The sequence below is a fragment of the Gymnodraco acuticeps genome, unplaced genomic scaffold (genome assembly GCF_902827175.1).
Source record: "Gymnodraco acuticeps unplaced genomic scaffold, fGymAcu1.1, whole genome shotgun sequence".
In the NCBI taxonomy this organism is placed as follows: domain Eukaryota; kingdom Metazoa; phylum Chordata; class Actinopteri; order Perciformes; family Bathydraconidae; genus Gymnodraco; species Gymnodraco acuticeps.
Genome location: NW_022990088.1, coordinates 266,702 through 287,769, shown reverse-complemented (window position 1 = coordinate 287,769; position 21,068 = coordinate 266,702). Strand labels below are relative to the sequence as shown.

The 21,068-nt window shown below is 39.2% G+C and overlaps 2 protein-coding genes across 8 annotated transcripts in view; both read left to right on the top strand.

The window, feature by feature from the left end:
- Nucleotides 1-872: 872 nt before the first annotated feature.
- Nucleotides 873-14,660, top strand: tnfaip6 (tumor necrosis factor, alpha-induced protein 6). 2 transcript variants are annotated; one of them, XM_034216343.1, is made up of 6 exons: nt 873-998; nt 6,717-6,854; nt 7,466-7,627; nt 11,871-12,099; nt 14,301-14,341; nt 14,424-14,660. In XM_034216343.1, the coding sequence occupies exons 1-6, from the start codon at nt 899-901 to the stop codon at nt 14,543-14,545; spliced, it is 792 nt and encodes a 263-aa protein (XP_034072234.1). In that variant the 5' UTR covers nt 873-898; the 3' UTR covers nt 14,546-14,660. The 2 variants fall into 2 exon arrangements, with proteins under 2 accessions (XP_034072234.1, XP_034072235.1); XM_034216344.1 differs by lacking the exon at nt 6,717-6,854 and having other exon boundaries at nt 885-998.
- A 1,078-nt stretch (nt 14,661-15,738) lies between these two features.
- rif1 (replication timing regulatory factor 1) overlaps nt 15,739-21,068 on the top strand; it is a 35,641-nt gene continuing 30,311 nt past the window's right edge. For 5 of the 6 annotated variants that reach the window (XM_034216332.1, XM_034216335.1, XM_034216333.1 and 2 more), the window contains exons 1-3: nt 15,739-15,952; nt 17,671-17,719; nt 19,639-19,778. In XM_034216332.1, coding sequence (XP_034072223.1) covers nt 19,663-19,778 — 116 coding nt within the window. In that variant the 5' untranslated portion in view covers nt 15,739-15,952; nt 17,671-17,719; nt 19,639-19,662. The remainder of the gene's footprint in view (nt 15,953-17,670; nt 17,720-19,638; nt 19,779-21,068) is intronic. The other variant, XM_034216331.1, reaches the window with a different exon arrangement.

The window sequence follows — 21,068 nt, the reverse complement described above, 5'->3', positions numbered from 1 at the left end:
GAGAATACAATCTAATAATGCCATATATGTATCATAATATATATCATAATATATATCATAATATATCACATGGCCTTATAGATACTGATAATACTTTTACTAAAGTGAGATTAGGACATGTCAGTGGTGATGTCAGTAGTGTCAGTGGTGGGGGGGTTTGTTTTTGTTTGTTTTTAAATAATTGTAATCGAGTGGGGATGTAATATTATTTAATGACGCACCATTTTCATCAACTTTGTTAAGATAAGATAAGAAGTACTTTATTGATCCCAATTTGGGAAATGTATGTGTTGCAGCAGCATAAAAAGACAAGGCATTGTACATTACAAATTAAAAGACTAAAATAAACAAGAAAGTAGAAAATATACATGTTGAATTAAAAATGTACAGTAACAAAATATAAAGCAAGTTATTATATATATATATATATATATATATATATAAATATTGATGTTCTTTAATGTCTTTTTTGTATAATATATATTAAAAAAATGATGTGTACATTTTTCGGTGTTATCTAATTTAATTATTTTTGAGCAAGAGAATTTTGGTGTCATGTTGAAATCTGGAATGTCAGTACTACTCAGTCAGTAAAAACAAAAACTACCTTTATTTGTTATAGAGTATTTTCCTCCTGATGTACATTAGTGGTCATTTTACTTTAGTGGAGGATCTGAGTTCTTCCTCCCCCTCATGGTTTATTGTAAGTGACCAATGGTTGTCGGTAACCTGCAGTAGCTGTGAGTGTGTGTGTGTGTGTGTTGTGTGTGTGTGTGTGTGTGTGTGTGTGTGTGTGTTTGTCTCTGTGGGGGGGGCAGCAGCAGTAGCAGCAGTATAAAGGCAGCAGCAGAGAGGCAGAGCTCGGACACATCTGGAGGAACAGCGGCTCTCAGACAGGATGAACTGCTTCTCTCTGCTCTGCTCGCTGGGCTTTCTGCTCAAAGAGGCGCAGGCATGGGGCTTCAAGAACGGAATATTTCATAACTCCATCTGGCTGGGTAAATCTCTCTTTTTTAAGTTGTTGTAATTGTACATTTAGATAGAAAGAAAAAGTTGGTTAAGCTGTTTCACTTTGTTATGAATCACTCAGATCTTGTACTAAAGTGAAAGTAGAAGTAGCAGAGTGTAGGAATACTCTGTCAGTCCTGCATTCATAATGTTACTCGAGTAAAGGTAGAAAAGTATTATCATCAAAATATAGTTGAAGTAGCGACAGTAAAAGTAGTCGTTGTGCAGATTGGTCCATTTCAGAATAATATATCTGATATGTTTTATAATTATTGATCATTAAAGTGTTCTCAAAGCTGGAGAAGGAATTATTATTATTATAGTAATCAGTATAGTAGCCTAATAATTGTGATGAAGGTAAAACCCAAATGAACAAATAACGACCAATTATATAATAGGTGCCATAACTCGAGTGGATTACTAGGCGATTGCCTTCTTGTTCTGCATCAAAATCTGTTTAATCTGTAGTTTATTTAAATGTTCATTCTTCAATTTCAACTTTATTAACCAGTGTTGCTTTCATCACGTTTTTTTATCCATATTTTTGATTAAGCCAGCTTTTGTTTTAATGCAAAGTGACGTATTTCATTTCCTTCACATGTAATCTTCTACACTAGGCCTACTTTACATGGGATTGTTTTCAGTTTTTGCAAGCACAGCAATAAATCCCCTCACATAAAGGCACATTGTGAGGACTAACAAGGAATAATAATGAAGGCAACACAGCAGCTCTGCCAAACTGCATGTTTATGGGCTGCAGGAGCCCAGTAAACACGGGGAGTGACTTCATCTCAGGACTTTCCAAATGTAAACACATCTGAGTGAAAAGATAGCTCAACACATTTCAACTCTAGGAATACTGTAATGGCTTTACCTTTTTACAGTAAGCTTTAAAGGAGTGTTTCCTCGTGTGCATTACTCTCCAAACACCTGTAACTCGTTTTTTATAAACCCCAAATGGTTTTCTTTATGTGGGGAGAGGTGTTTCATATTGGCTAAACAAAGCTGAATCACAAGCACAGCGTTTCTCTCATGTCTACAACATGTTTTTGGGGGAGGTTCTCCATGTTTTCTAAAAAGTATTGTCAACAAGTATTGTAACAAGTATTGTAACACACCTAATGGGTTTAAGAGGCAGTGTTTCCTGTAGCAGACTGTAGTAACCCAGGTTTACCAGATCAAAACATCCACTTGAGACTCATTTCTGAGAGCTTTGTGCCCAGTTCTGCCGTCATGCATGAGTGCAACTAGAACAGGATCAGAGCTCCCACTGATAAGACCACAGAGCAAATTACACATTGAATGGTGAACTTTCAAAACGTAGAACAATCTGGAAGCCTCTCTCTTTAATCTTGTATATATTTGGCTTAGCTTAACCTTCACCTTTTTACTACACATTGTCACCTATTAGGCTGTACTGTTGTGTGTTTTGCAAATCAAACACGTATCCAGCTGAAGCTATGGAAGAAGATATTTTACATGATTAAAAGAATGTCATTGTAAAAATACTTAATTACAGGTAAAAGTCTTTCATTCAAAACCCTACTCGCGTTACAAGTGTTATGTTCAACATTTACTTAAAGTAGAATCTGTAAACTTGGTTATTGAGTAGCAAAATGTTCCCTTTCTGTGTGTTATTAGTATGACACACGTGTCAAACTCAAGGCCCGGGGGCCAAATCAGGCCCGTGGTGGATTTAATTTCGGCCCGCAGGATAATGTTTAATTACTATTAGATCTGGCCCGCCGGTATATTGCACGCACCTTCACTCCATCCTGAGGGTCTCCTCAGCTCAGAGCCTGAGCCCAAACATTGATGACCTTGCACCCAAGATGAGATGCCAAGTATCTGAGCTAGCATCACAGAGCAGCACACTGAGTTTAATGGATGCTTCCTTCTGCACTCTCTCTCTCAGGACAACAGGGAATGTTTGGTTTCTCTTTGAGGGAAATAGTTTTGTTGAAGCTGTTGTTGGCCTGTGGGAAAATGTACTCATAAGAAATGACTCTGGAAAAGCTGCAGATAGAGCCGTAAGAAATGAATGCAACTGATTATTTAATGTTTAATGTTGTTTTTATAGGCAATAATTTAAGCTTTGTTAGTTCCAGGTTTAATATGTGCAATAAGTTCATTTCAATAAGTTCTGCGATAAACATTGAACCAGTCCGGCCCTCGACTAGTACCCATTTTTTATTTTGGCCCACTGTGTATTTGAGTTTGACACCCCTGGTATATGTGATGTATTTGGATTATCCTGTTGCATCAATGTTCATGCAGAAATGTATTGTGGAAGATGTTTAAGGTTTTGCTCATTTGAACTCCTTGATAAACTGTTGGCTAGTTAAATCTTCAGCAATGCATCATATTCTATAAGAGCAACTCCAAAAAGTCAACTTCTCATGAGTTTCTCCGAAAAACAGCTTGTTTTCAGTTTAGTGACGAAGCATCTTCCCGCTGATCCAAGAGGCTTTTTAAAGACTGTATTTATGTTGAGAAGGAGGAGTATTTCTAAACACATAAAGAAACACTTCATCCTTTCATCCAACACATCTGGAGGAAGGGAATGAAAACTGTAATCTGACAAATAACAAATGTAGTGGAAAAGAGGAACACTATTTACTTCTAAGATGTAGTAGAAACATAAAGTTGTATATAATGGAAATACTCAAATAAAGAAAACTAAAATGTGTACAAATGGAGCCCTTTGTATTCAGTTTGAGGTTTTCCCTTTCCTGTAGTGTGTGTTATAGGTTTGTGTGCATGTAAATGGTCTGCAAAGGTTAAAACCCCTGTGAAACACCTCCATTGGACTCCTTTGTTTACTTCAGAAACGTAGTGACATCACTATGTAACACTCGCGCTTGTATTGGCTAACGCTCCAACACATTGTACATGATAGGGTAAGGAGCGGGACATCTCTAAGTGAGCCGGCCAGCTAATCAGAGCAGACTGGGCTCTGGTTTCAGACAGAGGGTGAAAAGAGGTGCTGCAGCACAGGCAGTATGAGAGAAATAAAGAGCTTTTTTGAACATTAAAGCATGGAGACATGTAGAGACACTACATACTGATATACACCTGAACATCAGCAGGAGAGGACTCTTTAAAGTAGAGACACTACATACTGATATACACCTGAACATCAGCAGGAGAGGACTCTTTAAAGTAGAGACACTACATACTGATATACACCTGAACATCAGCAGGAGAGGACTCTTTAAAGTAGAGACACTACATACTGATATACACCTGAACATCAGCAGGAGAGGACTCTTTAAAGTAGAGACACTACATACTGATATACACCTGAACATCAGCAGGAGAGGACTCTTTAAAGTAGAGACACTACATACTGTTATACACCTGAACATCAGCAGGAGAGGACTCTTTAAAGTAGAGACACTACATACTGATATACACCTGAACATCAGCAGGAGAGGACTCTTTAAAGTAGAGACACTACATACTGATATACACCTGAACATCAGCAGGAGAGGACTCTTTAAAGTAGAGACACTACATACTGATATACACCTGAACATCAGCAGGAGAGGACTCTTTAAAGTAGAGACACTACATACTGATATACACCTGAACATCAGCAAGAGAGGACTCTTTAAAGTAGAGACACTACATACTGATATACACCTGAACATCAGCAGGAGAGGACTCTTTAAAGTAGAGACACTACATACTGATATACACCTGAACATCAGCAGGAGAGGACTCTTTAAAGTAGAGACACTACATACTGATATACACCTGAACATCAGCAGGAGAGGACTCTTTAAAGTAGAGACACTACATACTGATATACACCTGAACATCAGCAGGAGAGGACTCTTTAAAGTAGAGACACTACATACGGATATACACCTGAACATCAGCAGGAGAGGACTCTTTAAAGTAGAGACACTACATACTGATATACACCTGAACATCAGCAGGAGAGGACTCTTTAAAGTAGAGACACTACATACTGATATACACCTGAACATCAGCAGGAGAGGACTCTTTAAAGTAGAGACACTACATACTGATATACACCTGAACATCAGCAGGAGAGGACTCTTTAAAGTAGAGACACTACATACTGATATACACCTGAACATCAGCAGGAGAGGACTCTTTAAAGTAGAGACACTACATACTGATATACACCTGAACATCAGCAGGAGAGGACTCTTTAAAATAGAGACACTACATACTGATATACACCTGAACATCAGCAGGAGAGGACTCTTTAAAGTAGAGACACTACATACTGTTATACACCTGAACATCAGCAGGAGAGGACTCTTTAAAGTAGAGACACTACATACTGATATACACCTGAACATCAGCAGGAGAGGACTCTTTCAAGTAGAGACACTACAAACTGATATACACCTGAACATCAGCAGGAGAGGACTCTTTAAAGTAGAGACACTACATACTGATATACACCTGAACATCAGCAGGAGAGGACTCTTTAAAGTAGAGACACTACATACTGATATACATCTGAACATCAGCAGGAGAGGACTCTTTAAAGTAGAGACACTACATACTGATATACACCTGAACATCAGCAGGAGAGGACTCTTTAAAGTAGAGACACTACATACTGATATACACCTGAACATCAGCAGGAGAGGACTCTTTAAAGTAGAGACACTACATACTGATATACACCTGAACATCAGCAGGAGAGGACTCTTTAAAGTAGAGACACTACAAACTGATATAAACCTGAACATCAGCAGGAGAGGACTCTTTAAAGTAGAGACACTACATACTGATATACACCTGAACATCAGCAGGAGAGGACTCTTTAAAGTAGAGACACTACATACTGATATACACCTGAACATCAGCAGGAGAGGACTCTTTAAAGTAGAGACACTACATACTGATATACACCTGAACATCAGCAGGAGAGGACTCTTTAAAGTAGAGACACTACAAACTGATATACACCTGAACATCAGCAGGAGAGGACTCTTTAAAGTAGAGACACTACATACTGATATACACCTGAACATCAGCAGGAGAGGACTCTTTAAAGTAGAGACACTACATACTGATATACACCTGAACATCAGCAGGAGAGGACTCTTTAAAGTAGAGACACTACATACTGATATACACCTGAACATCAGCAGGAGAGGACTCTTTAAAGTAGAGACACTACATACTGATATACACCTGAACATCAGCAGGAGAGGACTCTTTAAAGTAGAGACACTACATACTGATATACACCTGAACATCAGCAGGAGAGGACTCTTTAAAGTAGAGACACTACATACTGATATACACCTGAACATCAGCAGGAGAGGACTCTTTAAAGTAGAGACACTACATACTGATATACACCTGAACATCAGCAGGAGAGGACTCTTTAAAGTAGAGACACTACATACTGATATACACCTGAACATCAGCAGGAGAGGACTCTTTAAAGTAGAGACACTACATACTGATATACACCTGAACATCAGCAGGAGAGGACTCTTTAAAGTAGAGACACTACACACTGATATGAACCTGGAAATTAGCATAAAAGGTCCCCTTTAAGTACGTAAGTAGTTACTTTTCCCCTCTGCAGATCACTGTGGTTTCTGCAAACAGTCCTTCCTCAGATGGAGGTAACAACTTTTGGATCTCTCTCTCTCTCTCTCTCTCTCTCTCTCTCTCTCTCTCTCTCTCTCTCTCTCTCTCTCTAACAGAACAAGCAGCTGGAGTTTACCACCGGGAATCACGCAAAGGGAGATACCAGCTGACGTTTAAAGAAGCCAAGGCCGTCTGCAAATACGAGGGGGGGAAGCTGGCCACTCACGAACAACTGGAGGCTGCTCGTCAAATAGGTCTGCAGAAACTCACGTACACACACCAAACACACACCCTGTTAAAGGAGATTTACTATAGGGGAATGAATGCATCATAATTCATCACTTGAGGGAGACTCATTACGCACCCACCCAATGAAAGTAGGGAGGTTTACCTTTCCTTTCTCCCATGAAACACTTAAAGCACCATGTCTAATGTAACAGTAGAGATACAAGGCTGCAATGCTTTCAGACTTCACATGTTCATAGGGCAAAGGTTGAGGATGAAACACTTCTTCCCATGAGTGCTTTGCTGTTTCATGAGCAGGTTTTAAGCGTCCTCAGGGAGCATTGTTAAAGTCCGTTAACACCTTCTTGGGTGGGTAACATCACCATTTGTTCTTGAGATGGAGTCCAGCCACTGGATCCTGTCCCCTTTCAGCGCTTGAGACCAGTTTTCCCACAGCGGTCTACCTAGGAGGTCTCTGTTTTATCTGAGGGTCTGCTGAGTGTAACTGAGGCCCCCACAACAAAATAACAAACAAAGAGTCCAGGTTTCTACCTTTGAGGCTGAGTTTCCGTGCTTGGCTGGCCGAACACAGTGGTTTATTATCAGTGGTTGCATGAAGCAGATATATTTTATTTTTCAGGTTTCCATGTGTGTGCAGCCGGATGGTTCGACAGAGGGCATGTTGGGTACCCCATCGTTAAACCGGGCGCTAACTGTGGCTTTGGGAAGATCGGCGTTGTGGACTACGGAGTGAGAAGAAACAAGAGTGAGAGATGGGATGTGTACTGCTACAATCCAGACTGTGAGTACATGTTTTTATATATTACAGTACAAGCTGGCTTTAAGGAATACTTCAGCCACAAAATGATCATCCTTATATCAATTTCTTACCACGTGTTGCCTTGAATTCCCAATGTATTCTTAGATTCTTCCACAGTCATCTACAAAGGTTGTCATAATTCCTTTATCCGTCCCACAGAGGGAAAATGTTCATTGTTAAAACAAACAGACTAGACCGATGAAGACAACATAAATCAGTATGGTAGTGGCAAGCAAAACAATCTAATAAGTAAACATTCACGGTAGGAAAAAGATTAGTATCATGAAGTGAGGAATTAGTAAATGGGAGCAGCATTTAACAAAACTATTCAAAACCATTCATTTAAAAAGTAAAACCGATTTTTTTACCAGTTTTCCGGTTGGATGCTCACGACTTCCCAAATACATGCATTTTCTCTAAAACCTCATTACTCAACTTCACTTCTGCATAGATAGTGCCGACACAAAGGGAGTAGCGCGCTTATATTAAGTGTGTTGAAAATATATTGCTTTAAATTGGATAAAAGGTCAATTTATGACAAATCCAACAGTGACGCATGCACAAAGGTTATATGTCGTCATTCAGATGTGGAAGTGATACTGGTAAGTAAAATATCTTGCAATGGGATCACACATGCTAAATTCTTCACCACTTCCTAGTCCCCAACAGCGGTCCGACTAAGAGCACTGAAAGTCATCCTTTGTTCGGATAACACCCTTCTTTGAACCTCATCTCTATCTGAACTACACCTCTGTAAAGTGTAGCGACTGCATCCTGCATCGCTGTAATGCAACGGAAGTGACGGACAGAAAAATATAAACTCATAACAAAGCACTTAAAACCTCCTCTGTGGTGATTCCCGTTACAGTAAATGTCTCTAGGACAATGTTTTGCCATGGTGACACACACACACACACACACACACACACACACACACACACACACACACACACACACACACACACACACACACACACACACACACACACACACACACACACACTCACAAGGTGAAAACTAAACCAGCGTCACGGCTAGTCGATATAGCTTAATATGGTTTAAAGAGACTGTGTTTTGAAGCGTAGGCGATGACTGGGGCTGTGGTTCAGAGTCATCCTGTCTGAGGCTCTGCAGACTCACTGCACTTAAAACCACAATCTGTGTCGCACCCTGTGAGTTATCAAGAGGAGACCAGAAATAAACCTGCAGGACGTGGGGTGAGGATAAGATGGAGAAACTGGGGAAGTGATAACTAACACAGGCTGCACAGCGACTGGTTTTTAGAATGATTCATTTTAACTTGAATGTTAATGGGATTTCCCAATCTGCCTGATTCATTTGGAGCCGAAGAACGTTTACTCTTTTGTCCTTTTTTAAACACATCTGAAAAGCATTTAAAAGTAATATTTTGGAAATTAACACCCAAATGAAAAGCAGCTCAACCTTTTCTAGCCACTGTGCTGTGAGTCAAAATAAATATTTGTTCAACATCAGAAACAGTTCTATCGACTATTGAAAGGAGATGTGGCTGTACACTCTGCATATGTATTATATTTAGTCTTGAAGAATTATTATTTTCAATTATATCAAGACAATTAAAACAGAATAATTACAAAAACATTATGCACAAGAACTACAATTACAACAGATTAAATACACATAAATAAATACATAACAATATGTTTTATACAGTGGGGTGAAATTAAAGGATAACTACGATGAACAAAAAAGCAAATTAAACAAAATCAAAATAACTAAAACCTTGTTGAGTGTGTATTATTGAAGGCGACGGGCATTATGATCTATTGTTAATATAAAAAATCATGAATTATAACAGCTTTAAACTTGGTTATAAAATAACTGTTATCCTTATGTTTCTTAACCCTTGTGTTGTGTTCAAACGCTGTTACCGTTCGTGGTGTTAGCGGGTCAATTTTGACCCGTGATTTCTCTCAGTCCAAAACACACACAAAAATGACTATCATCCAATATTGTTTGAACTACATCATAACTAACTTATTATGCATTCATAACCGTACAATCCTGGTGTAATGTAATGTTATGGCCCAAAACACATTACACCACATATTGCCCACGTGCATGTGTGAGTTCCATGGATGGTGTGTTCAGGTTCAAGTGTCTTTGAGAAAGGTGGAGTTCCCGTGGGGGGAGGGGGGCAGAGGGAGGGGAGACCAGGTGCATGTTGCAAAAAATGATTGTTACAGTGGATGAAGGTGGAGGGGGAGGGGTGTCTAACGTCAAAGATGAATCTTGATTGGGCCAAATTTGACCCGAGTCACCCAAAACAATTCTGCTGGTCTCCCCAGACCCGAGCAACAAATTATACACTTTTTTTTTGAGAGACCTTCAGACTTGGCAAAAATGGTCAAAATCAGTTTTGTAGTGTTTAGCTGTTGTGGAGGATACCATGAAGCCTTGTTCCGATAAAAAAAAAAACTAGAGCGTAGTTATTATATCATTCTAACTTGAAACGGGTCACGGGACTCGGGAGACCCGAACACAACATAAGAGTTAAGCGGTCCGTTTTACAGAAGATAAACAAACCTGTGTGCTCTCTGGTGGATAAACGATGACATTGCCACGCTTAATTCTAATGACTAATTGGCTGACATGAACAGTATAAGATGATACAGGTATACACAAAAAAACGACATTTTTAAATGCCTAAAAAAGATCATGAACTCAAACAGATCTTCTCTTATTTCTTACAGCTTATAATCCGTATCTAGATGATTCATTGCTCGAGAAGAAAGTCACTTAATGAAGCTTACATTTTCTAGGATCCTCTGCTCCAAAAGGTTGATTTTTCTCACGTCACCAGTTGATTTCAGTGTCTAAATGACACATTTGATCTGATTTTATCCTCAGTTATTGATGTATATGTTTCCTTTTTAATGATCTACAAATAAGAAACAACGTTAATCCCCCTAACATCCCTTCTCCCTGCAGGACACCGAGTGGAAAAGCTTTCGATGCCATTGTTACCCGTTTCCACATGTGTGTTTCATTTCCTTCCTTTACAAAAGAACTCTTCTTCTCCTACCCTTGATTCATTCAGAGCTCACACGCAGGAGAAAGACCCCCCCCAATCCAAAGTGCTGCATGTGAACAGATGCAGATTAAAGTCCTGCCTCAGAACACACATTTATCATCATGTCCTTAGACGACCGCAGAGCTGCTTTGCCACTGCAGTGATGTTCAAATGTTCCCCTTATTTCTGTTCCCTTAAATACCAAGAACTCTCCAAGTGTGTTTTATTCTTTGGAGCTGCAGAAAAGCATGCTCCAGACCTGAAATAACTGAGGGTATGCATTTAGAATACAGACACTAAATGTTTCTTTGTGGTGCCATACGGGGTTTAAACTTCCTTCACTAACAGCAGTTACTCACAAACTCTGGTGTGCACAGGTCAGGATGATCTTCTACCTCTTTGTAGCTTTACTTTTTAATTATCTGTGCTTCATATATTCTAAGATATATTATTGAGATTTTTACTATTATTATTATCATATTTTTATTTTAGAAATAATTAATTATAGTGATTTCAATATCAATAATAATGATTATAGAAGTAAGAAACATTTAAAAATGAGAAAAAAGTAAGAAATGTAAACACTGAATAATAATTAATATTGATATTATAATATTAATAATAATTAATAATAACAATAACAATTAAGTAAAAATGCTGAATATCAACTGCAGAATGCACATATAGTACATCTTTAAACACTGCAGCTTCATTACAAAGGGTCTCCTTGTCTTCTACATCAATGGTACATTCCAGACTAAAGACTTTTCTTTTTGCCGCTGTAACTTTTATCCATGTATTTTTTCTTTCAATGTTTATTTTATTATCTTTTCTTTTTAATGACTGATTTTAAATGCCATTTTCTTAATGTCTTTCGTTTTTTGTAAAGCACTTTGAATTACCTTGTGTTGAAAGGTGCTATATAAATAAACTTGCCTTGCCTTGCCTTAGAGACTTTGATTTTAGAGACAATACCTCTAGTGCACTCTCTACCCAAATAAAATAGAATACACATTAAACACTGAATAACAGCATATCATATCAATGCAGGCTGCACATACAGTACACCTTTAAAAGTTGCTATAGCAGCAGTTAATTCATCGTCTTTTAGGACAATTGAAGAAAAATGCCGATTTAATTCTAACCTCTGCATTTGATGTGTGTGTCTTCCAGCTAAGGAGTGTGGGGGGACGCTGACGGACCCTCAGAGGATCATCCAGTCTCCAGGCTTCCCCGAGGAGTACCAGGACGAGCAGATCTGCTACTGGCACATCCGGGTGCGCCTGGGCCAGAGGATCCAGCTGCTCTTCCAGGAGTTCGACCTGGAGGAGGACTCGGGCTGCCTGGCCGACTACCTGGAGGTCTACGACAGCTACGACGACGTCTCAGGGTTCGCTGGCAGGTCAGTGGCTTTGAGGGGGAAAAAGAAAAAGGAAACTTCATGTGAGCATATAAGGGGAAATGCAAGGTGAACTTCTCATCTCATCAGTTATGTCATTTCATTCTTTACTGGAGAATAAATTAAAATATCGACGTCTCCGGGCTCGCTGGCAGGTGAGGAGATTCAGGAGGGAAAGTGGGAGGAATCTGCACTTGTAGCTCCAAAATCTTTATAGAACTGACACAGGATTTGAAAAATATGATTCCAATTACTTGTATTTAAGTCAAAGTCCAAAGTATTGTCAATCTTTCAGTTTGTGTGTAGACAGAGAGATCGAAATACCGTTTCCCACAATCCCGAATAAAAATACAAAGATATATAAAAATATCTATCCTATATACACAATCAACCGACACATTTATACATATGCACACATTAAGAACTACATAAAAGCACAATAATCAATATATAATAACAGTCACTTCAATACCTTTGGGAAATGTACATTAGTGCAAGACTGTCCAGCAGCGTATATAGACTCTACTTGCACTATTTTATCTGTTTATTGCGTTGCACTGTTGGAGGAGCCTGTGACCTCAGATTGTCATTGTCATAACTGCACTATGCACACATTACAATAAAAGCCTTGAATCTTGAATCTTGAATGATAAGATGCAAGGTTTACTGTATATACGACGACGTCTCAGGGTTCGCTGGCAGGCTTTGAGGGGGAAAGTGTGATTCTGTTGTGACCATAAATATGAAGTGATTGGGTATATTTGTGGTTTTCCTCAATGGAGAACAACCTTTATACAATGTTCTTTCTCAACAATGATTCATGCTTACATTAATGAACATTGCACTGTTCTCCTGGAAATGATAGGAAATGTATGATAGCATGGAAACATGTTAAGACATCACGCCCTTTTAAGGCCATCCAATGTATATCAGCCCTTCTAGGCCAATAGTATTGCAGCACAGGTCATGTGACCGTTGTAAAAACTTTGGATCCAGTCTCCCTGATGGGGCTCTGTCAGGTTGGGTGTAGGTTTTTTATGCTCCCCCGTCCTCCCATCTTAACAATGGGATTTTTTGTAATGTTGTGTTTGTCTGACATATAGTTCAAACCTCAAATAAATTCACTTTCATTTTGATACAAACTGAGAAAAGCAGATATCTCACATTGGAGAAGCTGGAAACATAAATGTTTTATGAACTTCTGACGATGGTTATGTGATGACATTTTGATTTTAAGATTTCCTTGTGACTCTCAAATAAGTTGTTAAGTTGTTTTGTGACTTTAGAAAAGAGGAAACCAAAATAATTAGGATCAAACACGTCATATTTTAAATGATAAGCTAGACATAGTATCTTAAATACTATTTAAGTTTAACACATGAATTTAAAGCAAACACAGTATGTTTCTTTAATAAATCACGTGTCCACCTACTCCATTTAACTGATTTCTTTATCCTGCATGCGTTCTAACTGAAGAAAGTTTAAAGGGGACCTATCATGAAAAATGCACTTTTTTATGTCTTTTATACATCAACATGTGTCCCCGGTGTGTCGGGGAACTCACGCAGCGTCAGAAAATAAAGCCCTCTCTCTTTTCCTCCGTACCCAAATCTCTAAAAACGGGGAACAACGGAGCTGATCCAGATTTGCGTCCGATATGACGTAATATCTGAAATGTGGACCCACGGCCCAATCAGAAACGTTGCAATCAGAAACAATGCCCGACTGTTTTGGACGTAATATGGTCGGTGTTTACATTAGCATCGCTAACACTCAGAGCTAACCTGTACTGGAGAGCATGTGTGTGAAGAAGCAGGAAGTAAAAAGGAACTCACTTTGTGGTATAACCGGCAAGAGAGAAAGCCTTTGAGCTCCAGACTGTTTCAGAGAGAACCCTTGATAATCCATGATATGGCGTTTCATCACGGCAGCATTTAGTTTAGACAGTAGCTGCCGGGTCCCACATGAGCTCAGACCCTCCTTTTTTATTTTTTAAAGCTTTATACCCCAAATCAGCACTTTTGAAACAGGAAGTGAAATAGAGGGATATGAGGCATGGCTAGAATGGGTGATCTGTTTGGTATTTTGAGCAAAACACTTCATAGACATGTTTTTTATGTGTATATATCTGAGACCTATGCTATCGCCTAGCATGATAGGTGACCTTTAATGTTAACAACTCTTTTTAATGTGCTTGTTTTCAGATACTGTGGCGATTATCTACCTGACGATATCATCAGTACAGGTGAGATTTCCTCATCTGATGGATCTCTTAATGATCAAATATACAAACAAATAAATCTATCTGTGTTGTTGTTGTTTTGCAGGAAACGTGATGACGCTGAAGTTCCTGTCTGACGCTTCAGTCACAGCTGGAGGCTTCAGACTACAATACGTCACCTTTGATGCGTCTCTGTTCTCTCAGAATCAGTCGCACTACTTCCACTGAGCGACTCCTCTACTGATGTGATCCTGTTGCTGTGTTCACCATGTTGTTATTGATAACATCCTGTACTGTAATTATTGTGTTTTTTAGCTGATTAAATAAATCATTTTGTCATCAATTGTTTGGTTGCTTTTCTAACAGAGATCAAATAAGCAATCCTCACTTTCACCTTTACTGAGGCTTACTTTGTTATTTATGTACATTTATAAATACAGCATATTCATAAAAGCCTCATGCACTTAATAATAGAAAATGAATGAATTGATGTTGTGGTTGTGGTTTGGTAAAAAAACTTTATGCAAAACAAATGTCACTGTGAAACAAAAAACAACATGGAAAATAAATAACACAATTAAAGCTTACATTTGAAGCTTTTATTGACATTACTTATACATTACATTATATGGATATCTATACATGTACTTTGTTCAAAATACACACTGTGTACGTACAGTATACATGAAACAAATATACATGCCGTATACGTATTTTTATGTTAACCAAATCATTTAAAAGTATATTAATAAGGCTCCCCATCCCCCAGAGAATTCAGTACAGTATCCTCCTGATGACATACAAAGCCCTCCATGACCTGACCCCATCCTACCTGACTCACCTCCTCCACAGACACACTCCCCCCCCCCCCCCCCCCCCCCCCCCCCCCAGTCCTGGGGCGACAGAGCCTTCTCCGTTGCTGCACCCACCCTCTGGAACTCACTACCCCAATCCATCAGAGATTCTTCCTCCCTCACCGCATTCAAAACATCACTCAAAACCCACCTGTTCAACACTGCATTCAACCTCTGACCACCCCCCCCTATTTTCTGTTTTGTTTATCTCTTTTTGTATCTCTTTTTGTTGTTGTTTTTTATTCTCAGTCAAAGCGTCTTTGAGTGTCTAGAAAAGCGCTATAAAAGTATCATGCATTATTATTATTAAGACAACAACAACAAGTACTTTCCCCTGCTTTATTTTATAGTATATATCTTTTTTAATAGAGGTAAAACATGTTTTAAATTGCTGTCTATAGTACAGAAGGATGGCAGTGTCATTTATTGTATTAATTATGTTATTGTTTACATTTCTTATGCAGAGAAATAGGGATTGTTTAGAAGTGAGATAACAACACTGTCAATGTGCTGCTTTCCTTATAAGGTAAAAGAGGCTGAACCGGATGTGACGTAGTGGGGTCAGAGGTAATTTTGTACGTCGGCGTGGTAGTTTGGCGCCAGCAATTTCGCGGGGCACAAGAAGAGCACAAGAGAAGAAGGAAACTACATTATTGAACATTACAAAAGTGAAGGGCCGTCGACACAAACACCCAGCTCGCAGTGGACTGGGAGGCCTGTGGTTTGAGTGGTTTCATGGTGTGTTTGAGTCCTTTCTGCTTCTTGCGTTTCTTCCTCCGAGGTGAGCAGTGTGCCAAAACAAAGTGTGAATATGTGTTCGTTATGTTTGTTTATATTATTGTTAGTTAGTCTAAATAAAGCAGGACATGTGAGCCGGCTGTTGAGGAGTTGTCACCCGGGATTAGTCCACTTTTACCCGGATTAATCAGTACTATGTGCAGCTAACCTGTCAAAGCTAGGTATCATTAGCAGGCTGCTTGCTAAGTGCTACAAGATGCATTCACTGACTTGTTCGCTGAGTGGATGCATTAATACAATTAGTGCTTTTGAACTGTGTTATTTATAGCTGGAAAACACTTGACTTGTTTTGGTAACTCCGGGTGTCCAAGAGGAAGTTGTGTATTAGGACTTCTGGCCTCTGGTAGCATCCAAAAACATGCGTCATCCACTCAAATGTTTTCAGTGGTGTAAAGTAAACTAAGTACATTTACTCAAGTACTGATCTCAAGTAAAGTTGTGACATACTTGTACTTTACCTGAGTATTTCAATATTGTGATACTTTTTACTTCTACCCCACAACAATTCAGAGGTAAATAGAGTACTTTTACTCCACTACATGTATTTAATACCTTTTTTTAGTTGGATTAATGACGTGAAATATAATCAAGTGTTGAATCAGACTTTAGTTCCACCTGGAGTAAATCCACCAGCTACCCTGCAGTATACAAAGTCATTCAAACTAGCTGCACCTTCACCAGCTTTGAGAACACTTTCATGATCAATCATTATAAAACATATCATATATATTATTCTGAAATGGACCAATCTGCACAATGAATACTTTTACTGTCGCTAACTATATTTTGATGATAATACTTTTTTACTTTTACTTGAGGGACATTTTTAATGCAGGACTTTTACTGTAACAGAGTATTCCTACACTCTGGTACTTCTATTTTACTCAAGTACAAGATCTGAGTTCTTCTACTTTTACTCAAGTACAAGATCTGAGTACTTCTACTTTTACTCAAGTACAAGACCTGAGTACTTCTACTTTTACTAAAGTACAAGATCTGAGTTCTTCTACTTTTACTCAAGTACAAGATCTGAGTACTTTTTACTTTTACTCAAGTACAAGATCTGAGTACTTCTACTTTTACTCAAGTACAAGATCTGAGTTCTTCTACTTTTACTCAAGTACAAGATCTGAGTACTTTTTACTTTTACTCAAGTACAAGATCTGAGTACTTCTACTTTTACTCAAGTACACGATCTGAGTACTTCTACTTTTACTCAAGTACAACATCTGAGTACTTCTACTTTTACTCAAGAACAACATCTGAGTACTTCTACTTTTACTCAAGTACACGATCTGAGTACTTCTACTTTTACTCAAGTACAACATCTGAGTACTTCTACTTTTACTCAAGAACAACATCTGAGTACTTCTACTTTTACTCAAGTACACGATCTGAGTACTTCTACTTTTACTCAAGTACAACATCTGAGTACTTCTACTTTTACTCAAGTACACGATCTGAGTACTTTTACTCAAGTACAACATCTGAGTACTTTTACTTTTACTCAAGTACAAGATCTGAGTACTTCTACTCAAGTACAAGATCTGAGTACTTCTACTTTTACTCAAGTACAAGATCTGAGTACTTCTACTCAAGTACAAGATCTGAGTACTTCTACTTTTACTCAAGTACAAGATCTGAGTACTTCTACCACCTGCATTTTTCTTGCAATAATCTTGATTTCTATCATGTGTACAGATCTGGATTCAGTGGAGGGTGAACGCAGCTCTACATAACACTCACTGAGGTAAGTTATGTTCATGCATTTTGTTCCATATCCCTGCTTATTCCCGTCATGCCAACTCTGTCTGCAGAAAGTTAGACATCAGCAGTCGTTGGCCATCCAAGCAGACTCCCTCCAATAATGCTCATTAAATATGCATTACAAATTCAGCTAGTCCTCTCAAATGAGAAGCCATCACATAGTGTTACAAGCTAAAGGACATGCTTTCAAACATAAAATCCAGTAACATGGTGATAGAGTATTGCAAATAAATAAAGATGTCAACTGAAATGTAGTAAATATATTTGCATAATGAAAAGTACATGCACAAATACTTGTATATGAGATGTAGGTGGCCATGGTGTATACAATCTGATGCAAATCACTATTTAATTAGGCATCTCAAAATCACAATAACATTAATAAATGTCAGTGCTTAAATTAGGAAAGCACACGGTACCCATCTGATGCATCATTTTATTACCATTTGAAGTAAATGGACTGTACTTTTACACACACACACACACACACACACACACGCATCAGGAGATCACAGAGCCACACACCAGAGAGCAGTGTCTGCATGTTTCAGTGTGTGACGTACCTTCAGCACCATGCAGTAGTCCATAGGAGCTTTGTACTTGCTCTTGTAGTCCTGACCGCTGTACACATTAACATGATCCAACTGCAGGAAACACACCAGGTCTCTGGACGCCTGCTCACACACACACACACACACACACACACACACACACACACACACACACACACACACCTCAGGGTTCAGTATCTTGCCCAAGGACCCTTCCACATGTTGACTTCACGGGCTGGGATCGAACCCACAACCTTGATAATCATAGCAATCATTGCCTCACAGGATGTATAGCGTGTGAGGTTTGTGTTAGGACTCCTATTTAATAATGTATTTCTTCACTTGGTTGATTGAGAATCTTCTTCTCTTTTTGTCCACCATGGCTTCTGTTCTCCCTCTTCCTAACTCCATCTCCTTGCACAATTAATATATATATATATAATCCTGCTTTTATATGTTACTGTACATTTGTATTTCAACATGTATATTTTTTACTGCTATTTTATTTCCATTTGAGATGTTTACATGTTGGATTGTTTATTTCTCTTATCAGAAGAATCAGGGTTATCACCAGGTAGGTTGACACGTACGAAGAATTTGACTCGTGTGCATGCATTACATTTAGCTGACGCTTTTATCCAAAGCGACTTACAATAAGTACATTCGACCAACAAAATACAAACTTGAAGAAAACAGAATCATATAAGTACATCAGGTTTCATAGAGCTAAACATTTCAAGTGCTACTCAACTGGCTTTAGGTAAGCCAGCCCTTTATTAGTATAAAAGTGCTTCGTTAATCGTTCTAACGCTCGAAGTGGAGTCGAAAGAGATGAGTTTTCAGTCTGCGCCGGAAGATGTGTAAGCTATCTGCCGTCCTGATGTCAATGGGGAGCTCATTCCACCATCTTGGAGCCAGGATAGCAAACCCACGTGTTTTTGCTGATGGGAACTTGGGTCCCCCTCGCAGCGAGGGTGCAGCGAGTCGTTTGGCTGATGCAGAGCGGAGTGCACGCGCTGGGGTGTACGGTTTAATACATAAAAGTGAAACAACAATAAAATAAAAAAAACACAGAGCTATTTTAAGAACACTATAATAACATATAAAATAAAGCTGAATTTACATTGAAATAGAAGGATATCAAATATGTGCAGTAAATGTACATTGCTTTATCTTTTTATGCTGCTGCAACGCAAACATTTCCCAAATTGGGATCAATACAGTACTTCCTAACTCCATCCTTGTTTTCTGTCTTCTCCTCCAGTCCTCAGAATCTTCCTCTTGTTTCCAACATGGCTTCTGTTCTCCCTCTTCCTAACTCATCCTTGCTTTCTGTCTTCTCCTCCTGCAGTCCTCGAGGAGGGGAGTAATAATAATGATGGCTTCGGCGGAGCCTCCGAGTGGCTCGAGCCTCCTCCCCCTGCTGGAGTCTCTGGAGGACGCCGCTGTGGGACAGTCGGAGAAGACGGACGCCTACCTCACCATCGCCAGGTACGCTACTTCGTCCAGCATCTGTCAGAGAGGATGCTTTGCCTCAGTAAAATCTCAAGTACTCTTTACGCTGCTATGGACAGTCGTGCACTAATGTACTTTAGTTATTTTGTATATAATGATTGTTGTGTTTTTATCTTAAAGGTCACCTATTATGCAACATCCTCTTCTTCATGTCTCTTCTACATCAACATGTGTCCCCTCTTCTTCATGTCTCTTCTACATCAACATGTGTCCCCTCTTCTCCATGTCTCTTCTACATCAACATGTGTCCCCTCTTCTTCATGTCTCTTCTCCATCAACATGTGTCCCCTCTTCTTCATGTCTCTTCTACATCAACATGTGTCCCCTCTTCTTCATGTCTCTTCTCCATCAACATGTGTCCCCTCTTCTTCATGTCTCTTCTACATCAACATGTGTCCCCTCTTCTTCATGTCTCTTCTACATCAACATGTGTCCCCTCTTCTTCATGTCTCTTCTACATCAACATGTGTCCCCTCTTCTTCATGTCTCTTCTACATCAACATGTGTCCCCTCTTCTTCATGTCTCTTCTACATCAACATGTGTCCCCTCTTCTTCATGTCTCTTCTACATCAACATGTGTCCCCTCTTCTTCATGTCTCTTCTACATCAACATGTGTCCCCTCTTCTTCATGTCTCTTCTACATCAACATGTGTCCCCTCTTCTTCATGTCTCTTCTACATCAACATGTGTCCCCTCTTCTTCATGTCTCTTTACATCAACATGTGTCCCCTCTTCTTCATGTCTCTTCTACATCAACATGTGTCCCCTCTTTCATGTCTCTATCTGTCCCTCAGTCTCTTCTTCATCAACATGTGTCCCCTCTTCTCCATGTCTCTTCTACATCAACATGTGTCCCCTCTTCTTCATGTCTCTTCTTCATCAACATGTGTCCCCTCTTCTCCATGTCTCTTCTACATCAACACGTGTCCCCTCTTCTTCATGTCTCTCTACATCAACATGTGTCCCCTCTTCTTCATGTCTCTTCTACATCAACACGTGTCCCCTCTTCTTCATGTCTCTTCTACATCAACATGTGTCCCCTCTTCTTCATGTCTCTTCTACATCAGCATGTGTCCCCTCTTCTTCATGTCTCTTCTACATCAACATGTGTCCCCTCTTCTTCATGTCTCTTCTACATCAACACGTGTCCCCTCTTCTTCATGTCTCTTCTACATCAACATGTGTCCCCTCTTCTCCATGTCTCTTCTACATCAACATGTGTCCCCTCCTTCTTCATGTCTCTTCTACATCAACACGTGTCCCC

Coding starts and splice junctions, on each gene's coding strand:
- tnfaip6 (XM_034216343.1), top strand. CDS start 899: ATGAACTGCTTCTCTCTGCTCTGCTCGCTGGGCTTTCTGCTCAAAGAG. Junction 6,855..7,465: donor GGAGGCTGCTCGTCAAATAG/GTCTGCAGAAAC, acceptor TTTATTTTTCAG/GTTTCCATGTGTGTGCAGCC. Junction 7,628..11,870: donor GTACTGCTACAATCCAGACT/GTGAGTACATGT, acceptor TGTGTCTTCCAG/CTAAGGAGTGTGGGGGGACG.